Source organism: Trachurus trachurus (assembly GCF_905171665.1).
Source record: "Trachurus trachurus genome assembly, chromosome: 7".
Lineage (NCBI taxonomy): Eukaryota > Metazoa > Chordata > Actinopteri > Carangiformes > Carangidae > Trachurus > Trachurus trachurus.
This window is the reverse complement of record NC_139901.1, coordinates 2180090-2199673: the sequence shown is the minus strand read 5'-3', so window position 1 is coordinate 2199673 and position 19584 is coordinate 2180090. Positions and strand designations below refer to the sequence as shown.

General features: G+C 42.4%; 1 protein-coding gene across 1 annotated transcript in view; it reads left to right on the top strand.

Annotated features, from left to right (window-relative positions):
- ptpn18 (protein tyrosine phosphatase non-receptor type 18) overlaps positions 1-19584 on the top strand; it is a 35344-nt gene that overhangs the window by 12073 nt on the left and 3687 nt on the right. The window contains exons 2-12 of the mRNA XM_083976031.1: positions 6201-6309; positions 8022-8098; positions 8264-8359; positions 8585-8623; positions 8881-8949; positions 9092-9154; positions 10191-10333; positions 10783-10849; positions 11931-12005; positions 16049-16141; positions 17722-17768. Of these exons, the coding sequence (XP_083832157.1) occupies positions 6201-6309; positions 8022-8098; positions 8264-8359; positions 8585-8623; positions 8881-8949; positions 9092-9154; positions 10191-10333; positions 10783-10849; positions 11931-12005; positions 16049-16141; positions 17722-17768 (878 nt within the window). The remainder of the gene's footprint in view (positions 1-6200; positions 6310-8021; positions 8099-8263; positions 8360-8584; positions 8624-8880; positions 8950-9091; positions 9155-10190; positions 10334-10782; positions 10850-11930; positions 12006-16048; positions 16142-17721; positions 17769-19584) is intronic.

The following is a 19584-nucleotide window of genomic DNA, read 5'->3' as shown; positions in this document are numbered from 1 at the left end:
CTTTCAGACTTCCAGCTCAAAGCATGTGGAAGTTATTAAAGACTATCTGTTGAATTTAGTCTTGTACACAATGGGGGATTAGAAATGAACACTGCTTTTTGGCCATTTTGGACACTTCTGAGTGGAACACAGCCCTGATATGTGGCACGCTCAATCTGCTCCAAGGTCTGGACTAGAATCTAAAGATTTCAGCTTCCCAGCTCAAAGCATTGGTGTTTTATGCCTGAATTGATAGCAAAAATCGTCAAATTTCACACTAAACCTTGACCTTTGACCCCTTCTGAATGTGGGATTGGTCTGAAATTGCAGATAATGGGTGGCCCTAGGCCCCTGACAAAACCCTGAAACTTTCAGACTTCCAGCTCAAAGCATGTGGAAGTTATTAAAGACTATCTGTTGAATTTAGTCTTGTACACAATGGGGGATTAGAAATGAACACTGCTTTTTGGCCATTTTGGACACTTCTGAGTGGAACACAGCCCTGATATGTGGCACGCTCAATCTGCTCCAAGGTCTGGACTAGAATCTAAAGATTTCAGCTTCCCAGCTCAAAGCATTGGTGTTTTATGCCTGAATTGATAGCAAAAATCGTCAAATTTCACATGAAAAGTTGACCTGTGACCCCTGTGAAGGTCAGATGGGTCTGTAATTGCTAACACTGGATGACCCTAGGCCCTGCCCTGATAAACCTCTGAACGTAACCCAACGAATGTGGAAGTTATTAAAGAATAGCTGTGTCTCCTGAAAATGGAGCCTTAATCAGTTTGTCCAATGTAAAACCAGAAATAAAGGAGCTGGCTAAAGTGGTGCAGTTGTGCATAAACATTACTACAGTGGACGGGTTCATTCTACACTATATTATAAACTAAGGTTCCTGGGCGGGAGGAGGGAGAAGGGGGGAGAAATGTTGTTTTCTGGAATTAAAAAAAAAAAGGCCTATGACTTGAGTTACTTGAATTATTTGGACTTTGTTGAAAAAGAGCTGTCTAACTGTTCTGATTCCTCACTGTTTATTCACATGCTGTTGAATTAAATCAACATGGCTTAATTTCCACTCCTCATGATCACAAACACACTGTTAAGGTGTTGTAGTTCCGTCCAGACGCCGTAGATGGCAGTGTCGCAGTCTATGGTCGCGACCGGTGGCGCCGTTGCAATGACGTCACATCCTCTAGTTCAGCACTCAACACCGACCAATCCTGGGAAAGCTTGTGAAATTACGTCACGCCATTCAAGAGTTATTAGCGCGAACCTGTTTTTTTACTACGGAAAGTAAAATGTTACGTGCGGTAGTTTTTTTGTGATCAAAAGTTGTATTGTGTGTTTCATGCAATAATAATATGACCTAACAACAGATGAATTCGTACACAAACAGGTCCTAAACTATGCAATGTCATAGTTTTGAAGTTTAGAGCCAAAACAGGTTGAAGTGTCAGTAGTCGCTGCAGTTTCAAATGTCCCTCACGCCTCCGTGCGTAGTGATGTGGTCACACTACGCGATCAATATCTGTATATAAATCACCGTATTAATATTCTATTGTTCTGCAATGAACAACAACCGATTTGAATGAACAACATATTTTTAATAAACACCACATATTTTTAATGAACAAAACGTGTTTATGACATGAATCAACAGATATTCAGCAAAGTGAGGGGAAAATGCCGAGGGTAAAATGACAATATGTTCAACTGTGTATCCATAAACATGACTTAGGACAGGGAAATAAGTAAATAAAATGAAAATGCAGTCGTCCAACAACTCGTACAAAAGAAGAAAGGCGAGTTTAATCGAAATGCGGATCTTGACAATTACGCACGGGACAAAAATATTTATTTATTTATTTATTTATTACACACCCCCACCCCGTCTGGTCTTCCGACAAGGATGTAATTTATTTATTTATTTGTTTGTTTGTTTATTTATTATTCTGCACCAACGCCAAGATCAGTAAATAAATAATAACCAAAATGACGGCTTGGATGAAAGCTATGTCAGACACACCAGGTTCAATAAAGCTTCAAAGGGGAAAAAAAGTTTTCCAGCTCAGTGCGTCGTTCAGCGCCGCGTCCGGTCGGCTGGATCACTTTACTCTGAGGGTCACATATCGCCGCGAAGGGGGTTGCATTGGAATGAATTGAATTCCCCGCTCGTCACCTCATGACGAAAAACGGGTACCTAATGAGTCAGGCATGTGACGAGGAGGGACAGTGACCGTTCGTCAGGGGGTTGACGCACTGGGAGTGAGAACGTGTTGTCCTGGAGGGAGGAGCTCCGCAAATGGAGCAAGATCACCTTCACGGAGCCAGCTTTCAGTCAAGAACATAAAATCCAGTTTGTGTGAGGTAAAAAAAGTCATTCAGTAAAAAAGTCTTGTTAGTGAGGGATCTCACATTCAGCAAAGCCAATTTGAGATTAAAAGTATCCGAGGGTGAGGCACATTGCAGAGTGCGGAGGTTCCGATGGTCCGCGCCGCGACTCCCGGTTCGGGCTCGCCAGCTGGAAGGGGGCAGGAACAGCTGATCGGAGTCAGCCGAACAGCTGACGCTGCCAGGGCCGTTGACGTCAGGAGGCACCGGTCGGATCCATCGGGCTCTAATCTTCCTCGGTCGTACTCGCAGGGCGGGGGAGACATCCAGGAGGTGCCGATTAGTGCCATAATCCACCGCACGGCCAGACCTCCGTGGTGATGGGTGAGAAGCAGTGGGCTGCTGGTGCCTGTAGGGGGGGCTGTTACCAGAGGGAGTACGGAGGGAGGGAGCCGTAGAAGAAGAAAGATGACGGGGACAGGAAGGCGGGGAGGGGGTTCGACAGGTAAACAGTCACGCGTGTGGGGATGTTTGGACAGCGTGCTGAATATTCCCCGTAAGCAACTTGCTGCCTAGGGAGCTCGGGTGAACTCCATCCCTGCTAAATAGGGTCGGGCGGTTCCAAAACAAATTAATCAGATGAAAACAGAAACAAGAAGTGCTAACGAAAAAGAGAAACAGCCTAATGAGTCGGACAGAGAGCCTGACAGCTCCATCTAGTGTGGGCAACTTTGATGGCTAAGGAGCCATTTCTTTGATGCCCGAGCTGCCGAGATGAAAATAACCCTTGACCTTTTCAACATGGCGGCGAGCAACGCAAGATTTGTTAATGGTAAGCAAGGCAAGCCTTTAGAAAACAGTTAGCAGCTATTCACTTTATGTATGCGTGCATGTACAGTAAAAAAGCTAGCCAAATAGCCAGTGCTAAATCTCCATGAATATTAATATTTAAAAATTGTTTTACCCAAGTAACAAGTCTGAATCTGTGTGTCCACCATCTTTATTTTCTCTGTACAACAACAAAAGCACATGAACACAACGCACTGGTAAATACCAGGTCACCAGTGGAAAATACCATCTGTACCATAGCACATGAAGGCAGCATATTGTAACATGACATCACAAAGTTACAGGAAGCCTTAGTCTGTGGACTGGGGCTTTGATACTTTCACAGTATGAATATAACACCTAGAGCTGTGATAATACATAGGTCATAGGACATCTACCCTTTTACAGTTATGGACCTTTAAAATAACTGACTGCACCTGGAAAGGACATGAAAGACTGTGGCACTAAGGTGGACATGAGTTCAGCAGAAAAACATATTGATAAATAAATGAAGTCAGGTATAAAGAAGACAAAGCGTCTACACAGCAAACAGGGCATTTTGACTGCCACTGACCACAAGCTTCTGCCAGCAACGAGCTAAAACAGGAAGCAGGACATACACACACACGCTGTCAAAACCAGCGTTTGTGTGTGTAAACAGACAAGACAAAAGCAGTGTGAACTGTGTGAAAATGAGGATGTGAATTTAGCTGTTTCTGAGCTGTGGAGTTCAGCTGTCCAGAATGAAACCTGGTTCCCGGTCACACCAGGTTGTGGTGCAGGTTCATCTCCACAGGAAGCTGCCGTCGCTCGCTGCTGCTGCGGCGCTGGATAAAAATAAAGAGTCAGAGGCAGTCAGAGGAAGCAGCACATCATATTTTCAGGGTGCTATATCATCAACGTCATGACCCACATAAGGCATTAGAAAGGCCTATGGTCTATCGAGTAAACAGCAGCGTTTCCGCCGAAGAAATGGTAGAAAATCCACATTAAGGTGGTTATTTCACTTCATTTTGTCTCTTTCATCAGTAGATTTCTCCTAAATTCACCGAAAGTTAACATGCTACATGTGACACACTGTGCTGTACCTGTTCCATCTAAAAATGGTAATTTCTTCCGTATCCGCAACCAATCGTAAAAGTACAATTCTTTAAAGGGATAGTTCAGCATTTTGGCAAATTGGCCCATTGCCATAATTGCTATAGTCATAGCAGTAGGTTCGTTACCTTTAATTGTCGGCGTAAGCTATTTTTAGAACGGCGGAGCAGAGCTGCGAGCTGCTCAGAGCTACGCTACAGAGGCTAAAGGAATTTCTTGGTTTCCCTCATCAAACTCATCAAATACAAAATCCCAAAACTCCAAAACGCTTTTGTGAACAAGTTGTGACCTGCACATTCACCACACTATGAGATAATAATGGAACGTTACAAAACAGAGCCGTTTTCGAGGTAAATACAGGGTAAATACAGAGTCTGCTTGCTGAAGAACTGTCCCTGAACGCAACGCGCATCAGCGGTTTTGCATGAATTTACCTCTAAAACAACTCTGTCTGGTAACATTCCGTTATCATTTCATAGCGTGGTGATTGTGCAGCTCACAACTTGTCCACGACAGCGTTTTGGAGTTTTTGGGTTGTGTATTTGATGAGTTTCGTTTTTTTTTTGTTTTTTTTAGGTTTTTTTTTCTTTTTCATGCCTTTGTTAGATAGTACAGTTGAGAGAGACAGGAAATGGGGGGGCAGAGCAGGGGAATGACATGCAGGAAAGGGCCGCCCGATGCAGGTTTTGAACTGGGGTCACCAGCAGCGAGGACTTTAGCCTCAACGCATGGGGCACCTGCTTAACCTCCTGCGCCAATTGGTGCCCCATGTTTCGGTTTCTTATTTGTAAAAAAAAACAAAAAAAAAACATCTTGAACACCATGTATAATAATTTTCCTTTCACTTCACAATTATTATTATTATCCGGTCTGGCCCCACTGTATCTCTCCGAGCTCCTGCTGCTCCGCACCCCAACCAGAACCTTAAGGTCATCTGACCAGCTACTTCTGGTGGTGCCAAAAACCAGACTCAAGTCTGGTGGTGACAGAGCCTTTGCAGCGGCCGGCCCCAGGCTCTGGAATAGTCTCCCCCTCCACATTCGGTCCTCCCAGTCCCTGGAGACTTTTAAATCCTCCCTAAAAACCCACCTCTTCCACCTGGCCTATCATTCAGCCTGATTTTATGTTGGCCCCGTGGGTTTCTCTCTCCCTTTTAACTTTTTAATTGTTCCATGATTACCTGCACTGTTTGTTTTTACATCTATTTTATTACTTACTATATTGATGTTGTACCAACCTATTATTGCTGCTGCTGCACTAACTTATTATTGTTTTATTTAACTGTCTACCCTTCCTATGTGCAGCACTTTGGTTGACTGCTGTCATTTTAAATGTGCTATACATATAAACGCTGACTTGACTTGACTTATGCGCTACTTTCCCAATCCCAATAAAATACATCTAAGTTTGGGGCTGTAATGTGACAAAATGTGGAAAAGTTCAAGGGGTAGGAATACTTTAGCAAGGAACATCTCCATCCCATCTGGTTAAAAACCTTAACAACCTCAACATTGAACCTGATCTCCAAAACCTTTTATGGACTTACACAATATGACCTGATTGCTCCATAATGGTGACACCTTTGGTTTCACTGTTGGCTTTTGATCAGTTCCTCCATCGTTATCTTGATGACACACTCCCTGATGCCATTAGAAGACTGAGTAGCTCTTTCACTATTAACTCACCTGTGTGAAGCCGACACTTGTACCTGTGGTGGCTGTTCTGGTTAATGTGTCACCAGGCATTTAAATAGTTTTTAAATGACACGGTTGCTTGAAGTCATCACCATCATCAACATCCGCCTGACGCCCTGGCCACGAGAAGGGAAGAGAGGCCTCGCTAGTAGTGCAAGGGCGGGGTCTTTAGTTGGTCCCACTATGCCCATTACTACTTCAATGAATGTGATATAGTAGCCTATGTCCTGACCTGAATCTGTCCTAAAAACCTCTCTATGTGTGTGACAGGTGGTGCGTTCACAGACTCTGTCAATGAAGAAAGATCTGGGTTTGACCGCTGAGGCCGGAGCGCTGAAGGAAAACATCAAGAAGAACAGATACAAAGACATCCTGCCATGTAGGACCATGCTGCCTTCCCTGTGTCCTCACTCCCCTCCCTTTGTCCCCCGCGTGTCTCCTCTGACATAAAACAACCTGCACTTTTTCAAACCCAAGGCCGTAACCATGGAGCCAACATTGGGGAGGACCAAATTTCTCTCTTTCCATATACACTGTATCGTACTTTCCGGACTATAAGCCGCTACTTTTTTCACCTGCCCCGGTGTCCCAGCTCTCGTCTCTGCTGTACCGTGACACAACGCGTTCCATAACCCGCAATCTGTTGTTTATGATGGTTAAGACTACACACTGCAAAAACTCAAAATCTTTCCAAGAATATTTGTCTTATTTTGAGCATAACTAAAAATGGGGGGGGGGGGGGGGGGGGGGGGGGGGCATACATGTGAAACTGAACCTTGATGGCAACCAGTTTGTCCCATAGAAAATACCAAAAAGCCAACACAAGAATGAGTTTAACATCCACATAACTGTGCATCATCACTTTTGTTTTGGTTTGTTGTACTTAATTGGTATGATACTTCAAAAAGCAATCCCCCTTCTTGGAAATACAAAGGAATACCTTGCACTTTGTGCACATCACATACAGTATGTTTAGCTCTTGCAGCCGGATCTGTGACACCTTGATGCATGTGTTTCGTCCACCATCTCTGGATGATGTCGCTATAGTGCCTCAGAGCTGCATTTGGTTGTGGTTTTCACTTTTGACATGGGGGAGTGTAGTCATCTTCGCTGTCAGTCACGATTCAAGCTTGGGCCCGAGTAAGTAACTCTTCACCAAGAAGCAGTTTGAAGTCAAGGAACTTCAGTGGTTTCTTCCCCAGAAACTAGCAGTCACTCTTATACTGAAGTCATGTGTTGGAAGGTGTACTTTGCATTCTTGCTCCACAGTGGACACTGACTAGACTTAGATGTGAACTGTTCTGCTTGATCTGACTCCTCTGCATCTGCCTGCCCTGCCTGAATTTCTTCCTCAGAGCTCTGAATCATCTTCCTCTGCTTGTGCCTCAAACACTGCATCTTGATCTTCTTCATCAGACAACTCAATTTCTGAGTTTCCATTAACAATTTGCAGTAAACTATCCCTGCTTCTGAGAATGACTCCCTTTCTTGTCATTTAAAAAAAACAGACCAAATTGGAGGAAATAACTACAAATGTCCACTACAGAGGACATTTTTTAAACACTTAAATACTATGCTAAAATACAGTTAAAGTAATTCAGACAGTGTTTTAATGTGTTGTTAAGAGACTTATATAAAATATGCCAACAACATTTCAAGCCAAAATTGGCTCAATAACAAACTTTATGCACTTACTTATCCACTTCCCATAAATTGCGCTTGCACTGACGGACGCCATTTTCCTGAATCAGGAAGAGAAAGGTACCAAAGCCTCACCCCTTCACATTTGGTATAATTGAAAAGCCCTAAATGTCCTCTGTTGAGAGCAAAAGGAGTTCATTCAGTAGTATGCAGTGGGTGGGAGATATTCAGGTTTACAAATGTCCTCCACAGAGGACAAATTTGAACTACTGGTAGTCAGGAGGATATCCGGGAAAGTACAGTGTATTTAATTACATTTAATGACACATTATGTTCTCACAGCATGTTATCAGGGATGTTTCCGTGGCTGCTAATGCGAGGAATGATTGTGTGTGTGTGTGTGTGTGTGTGTGTGTGTGTGTGTGTGTGTGTGTGTGTGTGTGTGTGTAGATGACCAGTCTCGGGTGGTGCTGTGTCCACTGACCTCAGACTCCGACTCTGATTACATCAACGCCAGCTTCATCAAGGTAACAGCTTCTCCATGTCATCATCTAATGAGGACCAACAAGAAAATGAACAACAACTTAGACAATGTTGAGAAAAATAATGTCAGGGCAAATAATGTCAGAACAACACTACAACATACACATGCTATGTTCTATGTGGTGGTAATGCTGGTGTTTGTCCTGCAGGGGGTGGCAGCAGACAACAAGTACATCGCCTGTCAGGGCCCTCTGAGCTCCACCGTCATCGACTTCTGGAGGATGATCTGGCAGCATGATGTCAAGGTCACTCAACACACAAGATGGGACCGCTATTGTCCAGTTCATGTCCAGGAATTAGTCTGAGGCTTACGTATACACAAATCAATACAGCGACTCTAATTAGCTTAATTAGTAGGACTGAAATAAGATCAATATTCATCTTCATCATCATCAAATCAGATCTACAATTTCCAGTCAATGGGGCTCTGACTAATGCCTGTCCTCTGTGTGTGTGCTTGTGTGTTTCAGGTGATAGTCATGGCCTGCAGAGAGATAGAGATGGGAAAGGTAAAACAAAACCATGAGAAAACTAAAATGTTGTTCTTTACTGTTGATTCATTTATTTTGCCCAAAAAGAAATGTTAACTTTAAAGAATCTTGGCATAAATGGGCTTCCATACTCAGACTACAGTTCCTATTTCAAATAGCTCAAATTGGAGATAAATATAATATTTCAGGCTTGTATTCCATTGATACATCTCAGTGTGTTGTGTGTCTTTCTTTCCCTATTAACATGAAACGTGGTGACATTTTGTCCCCTGCAGAAGAAGTGTGAGTGTTACTGGGCTCCAGTTGATCAGTCTGCTTCATTTGGACCATTCACCATTGACTGTGTGAGGACAAACAGCAGAAATATGCATTACATTACATCCCTGCTTTTACTGCCAAATGATCATAAAATTATAGATAAAAAAAATACTTTAAAAAAATGATATTGCTTTGTTCATTAAATGTGATGTTGCTGTTTGTTTCCAGCAGGGGGAGTCAAATCTCAATGAAGACGTAGTGGTCAGAACTCTGACTGTCACACACCAGCAGGTACATGATATGATATGATATGATATGATATGATATGATATGATATGATATGATATGATAGATTTAGGCCACTACTTTACTTTATATTCCAATTTTAGGCTACTACTTCATTATATCAGAAAGAAACATTGCGTTTTTCTAGTTACTTATCAGAGTAAGATTTTACATGAAAAAGCAGATGATTATAGCAAAGCATCAATCCTTGGGGCTGAAAGATAACACCAACCCAACACGTTGTTGTGATCAGAGGCTAGCTCTGAATGCAAAAATGTTGCAATGGTGCGATCTGAATGTGGAACCTGAAAACACTGTGAGGTGGCTGCTTCACTGTCGCTCACTGCTGCAGCACATTAGCCCTGGGGCTGGGCGGTGTGAAGCCAGGCTGGGGCTCATTCTGCAACCTTTCTCCAGCCTATAGCATATTCATAAACTCTCAAGAAGAAGCTATGAGGTTCTCCATTTGACAGATCACCAAAAACGTAATATAAAACACCATGCTTATTAAGTCACCTTACATTTTAGTTGATAAGTTATGGATAATTGCAGGTGTGGCTGCTAGCTGTCAGTTAGCCATGCTGTAAGCCATGGGCTCAGCTGAATCAGAGTCAGGTGACCCTGTGTGTTCTTTGGGAGTAGGCTACTATCTGATAACATGATGTGAGGAAGGGAAGTCTTATGGAGGTAGATGTATCTCAGTGTTAGTTCTGCTTCATGTAGCCTAGGCCTACAAATACATGAAAAGCATTTGTGAATATCTTCCAAACTTTTGCAACTTTCAAACTGGTATTTTTGAATCAGTTTTCTACTTGTAAAGTGAAAAAGCCATTGTGCATCTGAACTGTAAACTACACTTGTAGATTAGCATTTCAATTTTAAAACAGACTTTTTAGCAAAGAGAAACTAGTCAGCAGATAGATGAAAATGATAATTAAAGCCTTTCTACAGCATGTTGGGTTGTTTCTGTAGTTACTGTGTCAAGCCCAGAACTTAAAGAATAAACCCCGTCTTCCTCCTCCTCCTCCTCCTCCTCCTCCAGGACAGCCGTTCACTGATTCACTATCAGTTCCTGTCATGGCCGGATCATGATGTTCCCTACGAGGCTGCAGGAGTCGTGGACCTGCTGGAGAAAGTCAGGGACAGCCAGAGAACACACACCTCGCCTCTGCTGATACACTGCAGGTACATACACAGACACGCACATGCACAAAAAATGCTCACAGAAAAACACACACACACACACACACACACACACACACACACACACACACACACACACACACACACACAAACAAAGTCCACCCGCCTCTAAACGGCTGCTAATTCCACATCATTACTGAAACTTGCTTTTGCCAGTGGTACAGATCGCAGGTCAGATGGTCATTAACATGCAACAGGCTGTATCACACATATGGCAGATTATCACACAGACACACACACACACACACACACACACACACACACACACACACACACACACACACACACCACACACACACACACACACGCCCACAGCCAGAAAGCAGGAGGCTGTGAATATGTAGCAGGTAACACCTGCTAATGATGGCGCAGTTAACATGCAGGCTGCATCTGTTCATGTGTGTGTGTGTGTGTGTGTGCATGTATTTCAGTGCAGGCTGTGGGAGGACAGGAGTCATCTGTGCTATTGACTACATCCATGACCTGCTGGTTACCGAGGTAACAAATGATAACACAACACGTGACCATGTAGACTCAGAAACACTTCAATCAGTTCTTCTTCCACGCTCACAGTGGAAGTTCCAGCAGTAGTCCTCCACCAGCACCACCCATCAGGATCCACATATTGATCCTAATAATCCTCATTTTTACTGATTGTTAGGCGAGACACCACAGGCAAAAACACTGTTTTTTCATGCACTGATCAATTTTGAGATTTTTGGCTATTTTTCTTCCTTAACATGTATTCTCTCAGAAAAGTCAAACAAAATGGTAGAAAATCCACATTAAGGAGGTTATTTTACTTCATTTTGTCTCTTTTGTCAGTAGATTTCTCCTAAATTCAGCTACTGTGACACACTGTGCTGTGCTGTGTTAACAATCTATGGAATTTTACGGTACAAGTCTTTAAAGGCCGTTTTCTCAAAATGAGTTGTTCCTCAGACTCTGAGCCTGAAATCTCCACTTCAGCAGCACTTAGAGACACCAAACCTTCCAGTTTTATTCCTGTCTATATTCCGAAGGTTTTTACAGAGGGGATTGTTGATACATCATTCACAGCCTGATTTATACCACATTTTATTCCTAAAAACATGGCAAAATTCGATTTTTTAGGGCTGGTGACAGTATTTTCTCATTTACAAAGTGATAAAAAGAGATATCCAAAATCCCCTCTGTAAAAACTTCTGACTCTAATATGTCAACAAAATAAAACAAGAATTTTGAAAGTGGCTTTATCCATTGTTCAGATTTCGGGTCAGGAAATGTATGCAAATTAGCGCATATTTCATCAGATATTGCCTCATTTACATATTTAAACATAAAATTTGACAAAACTTGTAATACAAAAAATATTTGTCTTAATGTAAGTGATAAACTTGGAAAGTTTCATGGTGATACCTGTTATTTAAAATGTTTACCCTATTCACCTGTAGTGTCTCCCCTTAATGATCATATTGCACACTGAGAGCGTTTCAGAGTTATTGATTATGTGTTTAAAAGATGAAATCCTCTCTTTGAACTGAATTGAATTCTTGCACATCGGGCAGCTCTCAGTGTGTCTGTGTTGTTCTGTCTGTAGAAGCTCACAGACTTCAGCATCAAGGAGGTGGTCCTGGATCTGAGGAGGCAGAGACCCTCTGCAGTGCAAACTAAAGTAGGTGGTTTCCCCCTTTGTGATCAGTCCTGACCCAAAATCACGCATCAAAAGCACCACAAACACATCCGAAAACACACTGCACACTGGGTCCTTGTGTGTGTGTGTCCATCAGTCTGGAGGTCATGATTCTTTTATAGAGGTCAGGAGTTCACCGTCTCATAATCATAATAAACTAAATTAGATTTAGACGCCGTCAGCTGCTGTGAATATATTTGGCTGGACAGCGACAGTGGGACCAGCCAGAGCTGAGTGATTGAGTTACACCATCAGGGTTTGCTTTGCTTGGCTGAGGGAGTTTCCCCGTGGCGATAGCGCTTTCAAAATGATTTGGTACAAACAGTTTACAGCTGCAGTGTTGCAGACTAAGCACTTTCGTCACATCACCAGTTTCAGACACTGTGCTCTTCTAACGTTTTCCATTAGTGATCATTTTGCAGTAAACCCATCTGAAGTCTTTGTCTTCATCTCATGTGTTGGGGACGCTGTAGTGATGAAATCAGTATTTTAGCAGCAGCTCAGAATAAGCCTGTCGATGAGACGCTGTCCTTTGTGAATTTAGCTGCTTTACAACACTACATCTGTCACAGTTGAGGTGTAAACACGCCCTACTTGCTGACACGACGACAGGTGAGAACAAAGACATAATTGGCAAAAAAAGGTTTTCCGTGGCTTCTCTGAGTTACCGGGGGTCTCGGCGTAGCAGTGCATGCCCATATAACAGTTGCAAATGGATACCAACTGTCTTCATAACAAAAAGACACACCAAAAAACATCCAAATACCTCCATGCTGCTGGTATGTAATGTCCGTCTTGTATTGAAGCCCCAAAATGCGAAATTGTCCCGAAAAAAATTAAATAAGTCTGTATTTCAAGCTTGTTTTGTAGCGGAAGCTTCTCGAAGCTCCTCTTTCCTGTTCGTCAAATTTGGACGAACAGGGAAGAGGACAGAACCGGGAAGAGGACGGACCCTGGAGGAGCTTCCGCTACAAAACAAGCTTGAAAAATAGACTTATTTAATTTTTTTCGGGACAATTTCGCATTTCGGGGCTTCAATACAAGACGGACATTACATACGAGCAGCATGGAGGTATCTGGATGTTTTTTGGTGTGTCTTTTTGTTACAAAGACAGTTGGTATCCATTTGCAACCGTTATATGGACATGCACTGCTACGCCGAGACCCCCTGTAACTCAGAGAAGCCACGGATAACTCTGAAACTTCTCCCAGCCCATAGTCGACACAAGGGTGAGTAGATAATGAGTGCAATTTCAATTTTGGGTGAACTATCCCTTTAAGTCACAAGAAGGAAAATAAAGGGTCCATCCATCCTCTTCCTCCGCTTCAGTCTCAGCAGAGATCCCCTGAATTCCCTCTTCTTGGACACTCTCTCCAGCTCTTCCATTTCAGCTGCTTGTTCTTTTGGTCATGACCAAGGGGGCAGTTGTCGGTCTGAGAAGTGAAGCTCACTTCCGCATTCAAAAAGCTGCAATCCCCTCGGCTGTCGCTGGGGGCTGGCTCCAGAAGGGAGCAACTCCAATCGAGCCCCATGTTAAAATAGCCGATTTTACAGCTTAAAAAAACATGTTTACAGCCTGGTACATTTTATTTTTTTGGTCTCAACCGATAGTTTCTACCCCCGCACACACTCTGAGGGGGGTGAATTTTTTTTAAACTCTACCGTTTTACTATTATTAGGTCTAAAGTTCTGGCCAATTAGGGCGCAGAACCGTTGAGTGACAGGTCCGGCGACCGCTGCTACGAGGCCAGTGGGCGGGCTCTCGGCCGGCCAACGGCCGCACCGCTCCAAATATGGCAAGTAGAATCCAACATGGCGCGGTTCTAACCCCCGTAGTAGCGGCACAAAACAGACTCCCCAAAACCAATGGGTGATGTCACGGACGCTACGTCCATTCTTTTTACAGTCTATGGTCATGACCCAAAGTCCATGACCATAGGTGAGGGTAGGAACGTAGATTGACTGGTAAATCAAGAGCTTTGCCTTTCGGCTCAGCTCCTTTACCTCAACAGTCTGGGTTTCCAGTCAAAAGTTCAAGATAAATCAGAAACTACACAGAACCCCCCCCCCCCCCCCCAAAAAAAAAGGATGAAAAACGAAATCAAGAACTCAGAAGGATTGGAACACGACAGAAAAACACACCGACAAGATGAACTAACAACACAGGAGGGAACACACGGACTAAATAGACAGGGGGTTAATTACAAAACAGAGCACAGGTGTGAGACACACGGTCAACACTAAACACAACAGGGCAGGAGATTAGAGGAAAACCAAACTACACTCAAAAGGAGAAGGCACACAGAGCACATGACGATATGTGAGCACAGAGAGGAGAACATCCACCCAAGCTGGAGAAACCCGAGAGAACAGGGAGGACATCCACCTCGCTGTGAGGGGACAGTGCTAACCACTGCACCACCGTGCCCCTCCCCCACATACAATACAACACCGCATCCACACAGATATTAGATTTGACTTTGCCTTGGCTTCACCACGCTATGAGATAATAACGTAACGTTACCAGACAGAGTTGTTTTAGAGGGAAATTCATGCAAAACCACTGATTTTTCAGCAAGCAGTCTCTGCATTTGCCTCGAAAACGGCTCTGTTTCGTAACGTTCTGTTATTATCTCATAGCATGGTGAATGTGCAGGTCACAACTTGTCCACCAGAGCGTTTTGGAGTTGTTGGATTGTGTATTTGATGAGTTTGATGAGGGAAACCAAGAAATCCCATTAGCCTCTGTAGCGTAGCTCTGAGCAGCTCACGGCTCTGCTCCGCCATTCTAAAAATAGCTTGCACCGACAATTAAAGGTAACGAACCTACTGCTATGACTATAGGGATTATGGCAATGGGCCAATTTGCCAAAATGTTGAACTATCCCTTTAATAGCACTCGCTAAATGTGCTCTCTGACTGGCTGGATTTTCTGTTCAAGCTGCCATACAAACATGGCGGCGCAAGATGGCGACACTCTCTAAAGCATGACCCTTGTTATATACATAAAAGAATAATTATAAGACTATGAAAACCAAACACAATTTTATTTTATATAGTGATTACACACAAATATATTCATAGGTAGTATATTCAGATTTTACAAATAAACCTTGACAATTATTACACACTGGATCTTTAATCTGTAGGCTACGTAACATACACAGCAAACATTTTCTTATTCTTCTTCATTTATTTAAAGGTTTAAGGATCAAGGACATTGCACATTAATAAAAACATTTAAACAAATGTAAAAATGCCAGAATTAGCCAAAAGGCTATTTTGCATCTGTTGTCCCTGGACTGATGTTAAAAGTCACCCTAAAAGAAATAAAAAAAATTTGATTATCAACGTACAAATAATACATTCAATGATTAAAAAGCTGAATAGTGGACAAAAGACAGAGAGCTCAGCGAAGGTCCATGCATACACACACAAACTAACATAAAACTCAACTCAAACAGCAGCCGCTACAGACAAAACAGAAGCAACATTAATAGCAACACCAACATCAACAGAAAAAAATGTACACAAGACACAATAACATTATACACATTAAACACATTAGAAGCCATGCACAAAAAGCAACAATACTAGACAATTAATACACTGACAGACAACATGACGGGACATTTAATGTTCACAGCCTTGACCACTAATTAGCCACTTTTTAAAAAGTGTTTAAAGGAGGCATAATTTGAAATATTTCTAATGTGAGTTGGAATAGAGCAGCCCTAATAGAAAATGCAGACTGGCTAAAATAACTTTTTCTAAATGGGACAACACAGTCTCCTCTAGTTGCACTCCGAGTAGATGTTGATACCATTTTTATAAACTGATTCAATGCAGGAGGCGCAATACGCAATAATAAAATACTCAGGTCCCTGAATCAGGAGTTGTGGAGTAATACAGAACTTTCAACTATGATGACACATCTGTGTCCAAAGTCAGAACAGAACAGACTGGGTGAGCAGAGCGTGAGAGCAACACACAGATATTGATCTCTTGGTTGTCTCCTCCACAGGAACAGTATCAGTTCATCTTCACAGCCGTCGCCTGTATGTTTGAACGAGCCCTGCAGCCGAAGAGTCGGCAGCTCTACAGTAACCTGCCTCAGGTAAATCCCAACCGACAGAGTGACGTTCAACGTCGCTGCAGCTGAGCGCTCACACAAACAACATATTATGCGGGATGGATCAGTGGAAGAGGAAGTAGACAGAGCACAGCTGCAGTAAGAGGAAGTGTTGGGTAAATCTGACTTCCTGTATGTAAATCCACTGCTGCCTGCAGTTTGTCAGCAGTGTTCACACAGACAGAGACAGCAGTCTGCTGATGAGAGTTTAACAGGAACAAATCTACCAAACCAAACCAAACCAAACTAATGGAGGACACCCACTGACAGGTAGGTCCACAGAATGAGCAGCGCCATGAGAAACATCAGATTCACCTGCAGACACTCAGCCAGGGATCTTTACAGTATGTTAACTGTCACTGTGGTGAATCCTTTTTGTATCTATCCGTCCACACCCAGCGTGAACAACTGCTGTTTTTCTCTATCTTTGTTTAGACATGTCTTTAACAAGAGGATTCATTCACAGGCTACGCAATCAAAAAGGAAAACAATGAAACTTAGATTTGTTCTCCAGTCTATGCAGTTTCTGTTGTCTAACCTCCAAAACGATACCTTAATGATTTTCACTATTTCGTTAACTTAATTGAAAGTAATTCAACACACTTTATTTGGGTTAAACCAGCTGTGATGAATTGATGTAGATTATTAAATGAATTAATCATACATGATGATTTATTTATAATTCATAGATCACTCATAGATCAGAGCCATTGCTGTGTTGCCAGGTTGTGAAAAAAAACTCCCCCTCTGACATTTTTTATCACTTTAAAGGAGCTATTTGTAAGTTTTGGTGTTGTTACATAGCCAGCGTTGGCATTAACCGCTGCCCAGGTCTTTGTTGTGTCTCCATAATATGTGTTCTACCTCTTCAAACTGGACGCCACTATGACGATCAGAAACTGAGTAGACGGTCTGACTGGACCAGAGCTAACCGGTTAACATGCTAACTTTAGTTGCTGTGTTTGACCACTTGTCCTCTGCAGGACATAAAAAGCCAGATCTATTACTAAACAGGTTATTACCATGACTTTATAGAAGATTTTATCTTTATTACTTGAGTCAGTGTCAAAAAATAAATCCTCTAGTAGTCATAGCTGTTAAACGCTTCATTTATTCTTGATGTTGTTTTCTCCCTGAATCACCATTACACAGGGCTTTACCCAAAAAAGGAAGAAGCCATTGACAGAGAGAGGAGAGGCCTACTGAAATGTAAACCAGGCTGTGACAGTGGTATTGTCTCAGTGAAGTTGTGGTTTAGACTAAGCCACCAGGAACCACATCTGACATGAACTAGCTAATAGGTGATGGGTTACTTACCTCACACATCTAAACAACAGAGGAGACAGACTACAAGCATCTATATCCATAAAACCAACATTGTCTCATGTTATTTCTTAACCTGTCTCTGTGTTGACTTGCCCAATACAACAGTGACTATTGGCTATATATAATATAGGCCTAACTGTTATGGATAAGACAGATGGATGAACTAATTTAAAATATTTATTCATTGTGAAACCACATTAAAGACTTTAAATGCTGCTCTGTTTGTTCTCCCGCTGCAGAAACCAAACAACAAAACTGCGACAGCATCTGTTTCCAGGTCCAAGAGGTACATCTATCTATCTATCTATCTATCTATCTATCTATCTATCTATCTATCTATCTATCTATCTATCTATCTATCTATCTATCTATCTATCTATCTATCTATCTATCTATCTATCTATCTATCTATCTATCTATCTATCTATCTATCTATCTATCTATCTATCTCTATCTATCGTCTGTCCGTCGGTCCCTCCCCCCATGTCTCACCCCAAGGTGTTAAACTAACACCCTACCAATTCCTCCATCCCTCCATTCCCATATGTTGCCATGTTACCATGGCAAAGGAGCAGACTGAGGGCAGAGGAGGAGAAGAGGAACAGAGGGTTCGGGGAAGAGGATAAATAAGAGAGAAGAGACATTGAAGAAAATTGAGAAAAAAGTGATAGAACAGTGAGAAAGAAGGTGGTAAAGCAGGAGAAGAAAGGAAACAAGAGAGAGACAATTTAGAAAGAGGCTGAGGTGAGAAGACGTGGGGGTAAAAGGAATAGTATAAATAACAAAGAGTGAGAGAAAGGAGGAGGAGGTGAGAAACGAAGGAGGAAGGATGAAAAAAATGACAAAAGAGAAAATAGGAAGGGAAGAAATTAACAAAAAGATAAAATGAAAAACAAATCAGATAATCAATAATCATCCGCCTATTTGGTTAGACCAAATGTGGTTACTGCCGGTGTAACCACGACGACTAAACTCAAATAGCCAAACAGGAAGCTGAAAGTCAAGAGACTTCCTGCTGAGATGTAAATATGTGAAGGCGGTGGTGTGTGAACGTTTCACACTATCCTCAGCACATCTCTCTCTGTATGTTGAAATGCATCATGGGAGCTGTAGTTCAACCCCATACTAAGACTGTATGGGCACAGACTCAGTGTCACAGTACACCATGTAACGCGGCTGCTCAGTCCATTAGAGGTAATAACTAAAGCTAAGTGTAAAACCAACTGGCTGTGTAGTGTTCACTGAATTCCTCCTGCTCCCAATTGGTTTCCATGTCAACCAGTGTGGCAGTGAATACAACAGCTGTGTCACATCTGGTCAGATGTTACAGTCTGGAGGACAGTTTGAGTCTCTCTCAGTCATTAGTCTTTGGCTCGACCAAGTTATCTCTGAGGTGTTGGTCAGAAGACACACACACACACACACACACACACACACAAACACACACACACACACACACACACACACACACACACACACACACACACACAAACACACACACACACACACAGGCAGGCAGGCGGCAGAGAAACATGTGTTTTCATTATGGTCCTGTTGTCTCTGGCACATGGTCTAAATGCCTTGTGTGTTTCACTTATAATCCAATGAAGCTGCAGGTTAAAGAGAAACAAGCTCCACCACAGACTCTGACTGACTGGTTACTGGTGGTTACGGTTACTGTCAGACTTTTTATGTAAAGATTGTGCACGGTGCATCATGATTTATTTATTTATTTTTATTTTTGTAGAGGGTCAATGTACAATATTGAGTTGTGCCAGACTTAGCTCAGAGCTCATTTGCATCTGCAGTCCCTTGGCAGAACACATAAAAAAAAACAGGGTATGGAACAGTCTCTTGCTGATGATATTCTTTTGAATTTTATTGATTCTACTGAGCGGAAATTACAGTAATACAGTCTTGTCGTGGGGTGGGGCAAAACCATTTAAAATAGTTTATAAGCCTAGAGTAGGCACAAATTTGAGAATAACCTAAAGTTTTCAAAACTCAGAAGATGGTGTTTTTCCAGTATCCGATAGTGATGATATTGCATTGATTTTTTCCCCCCAGAACTCTTAGAGTTTGTTTTTACAAAGACTGTGGAG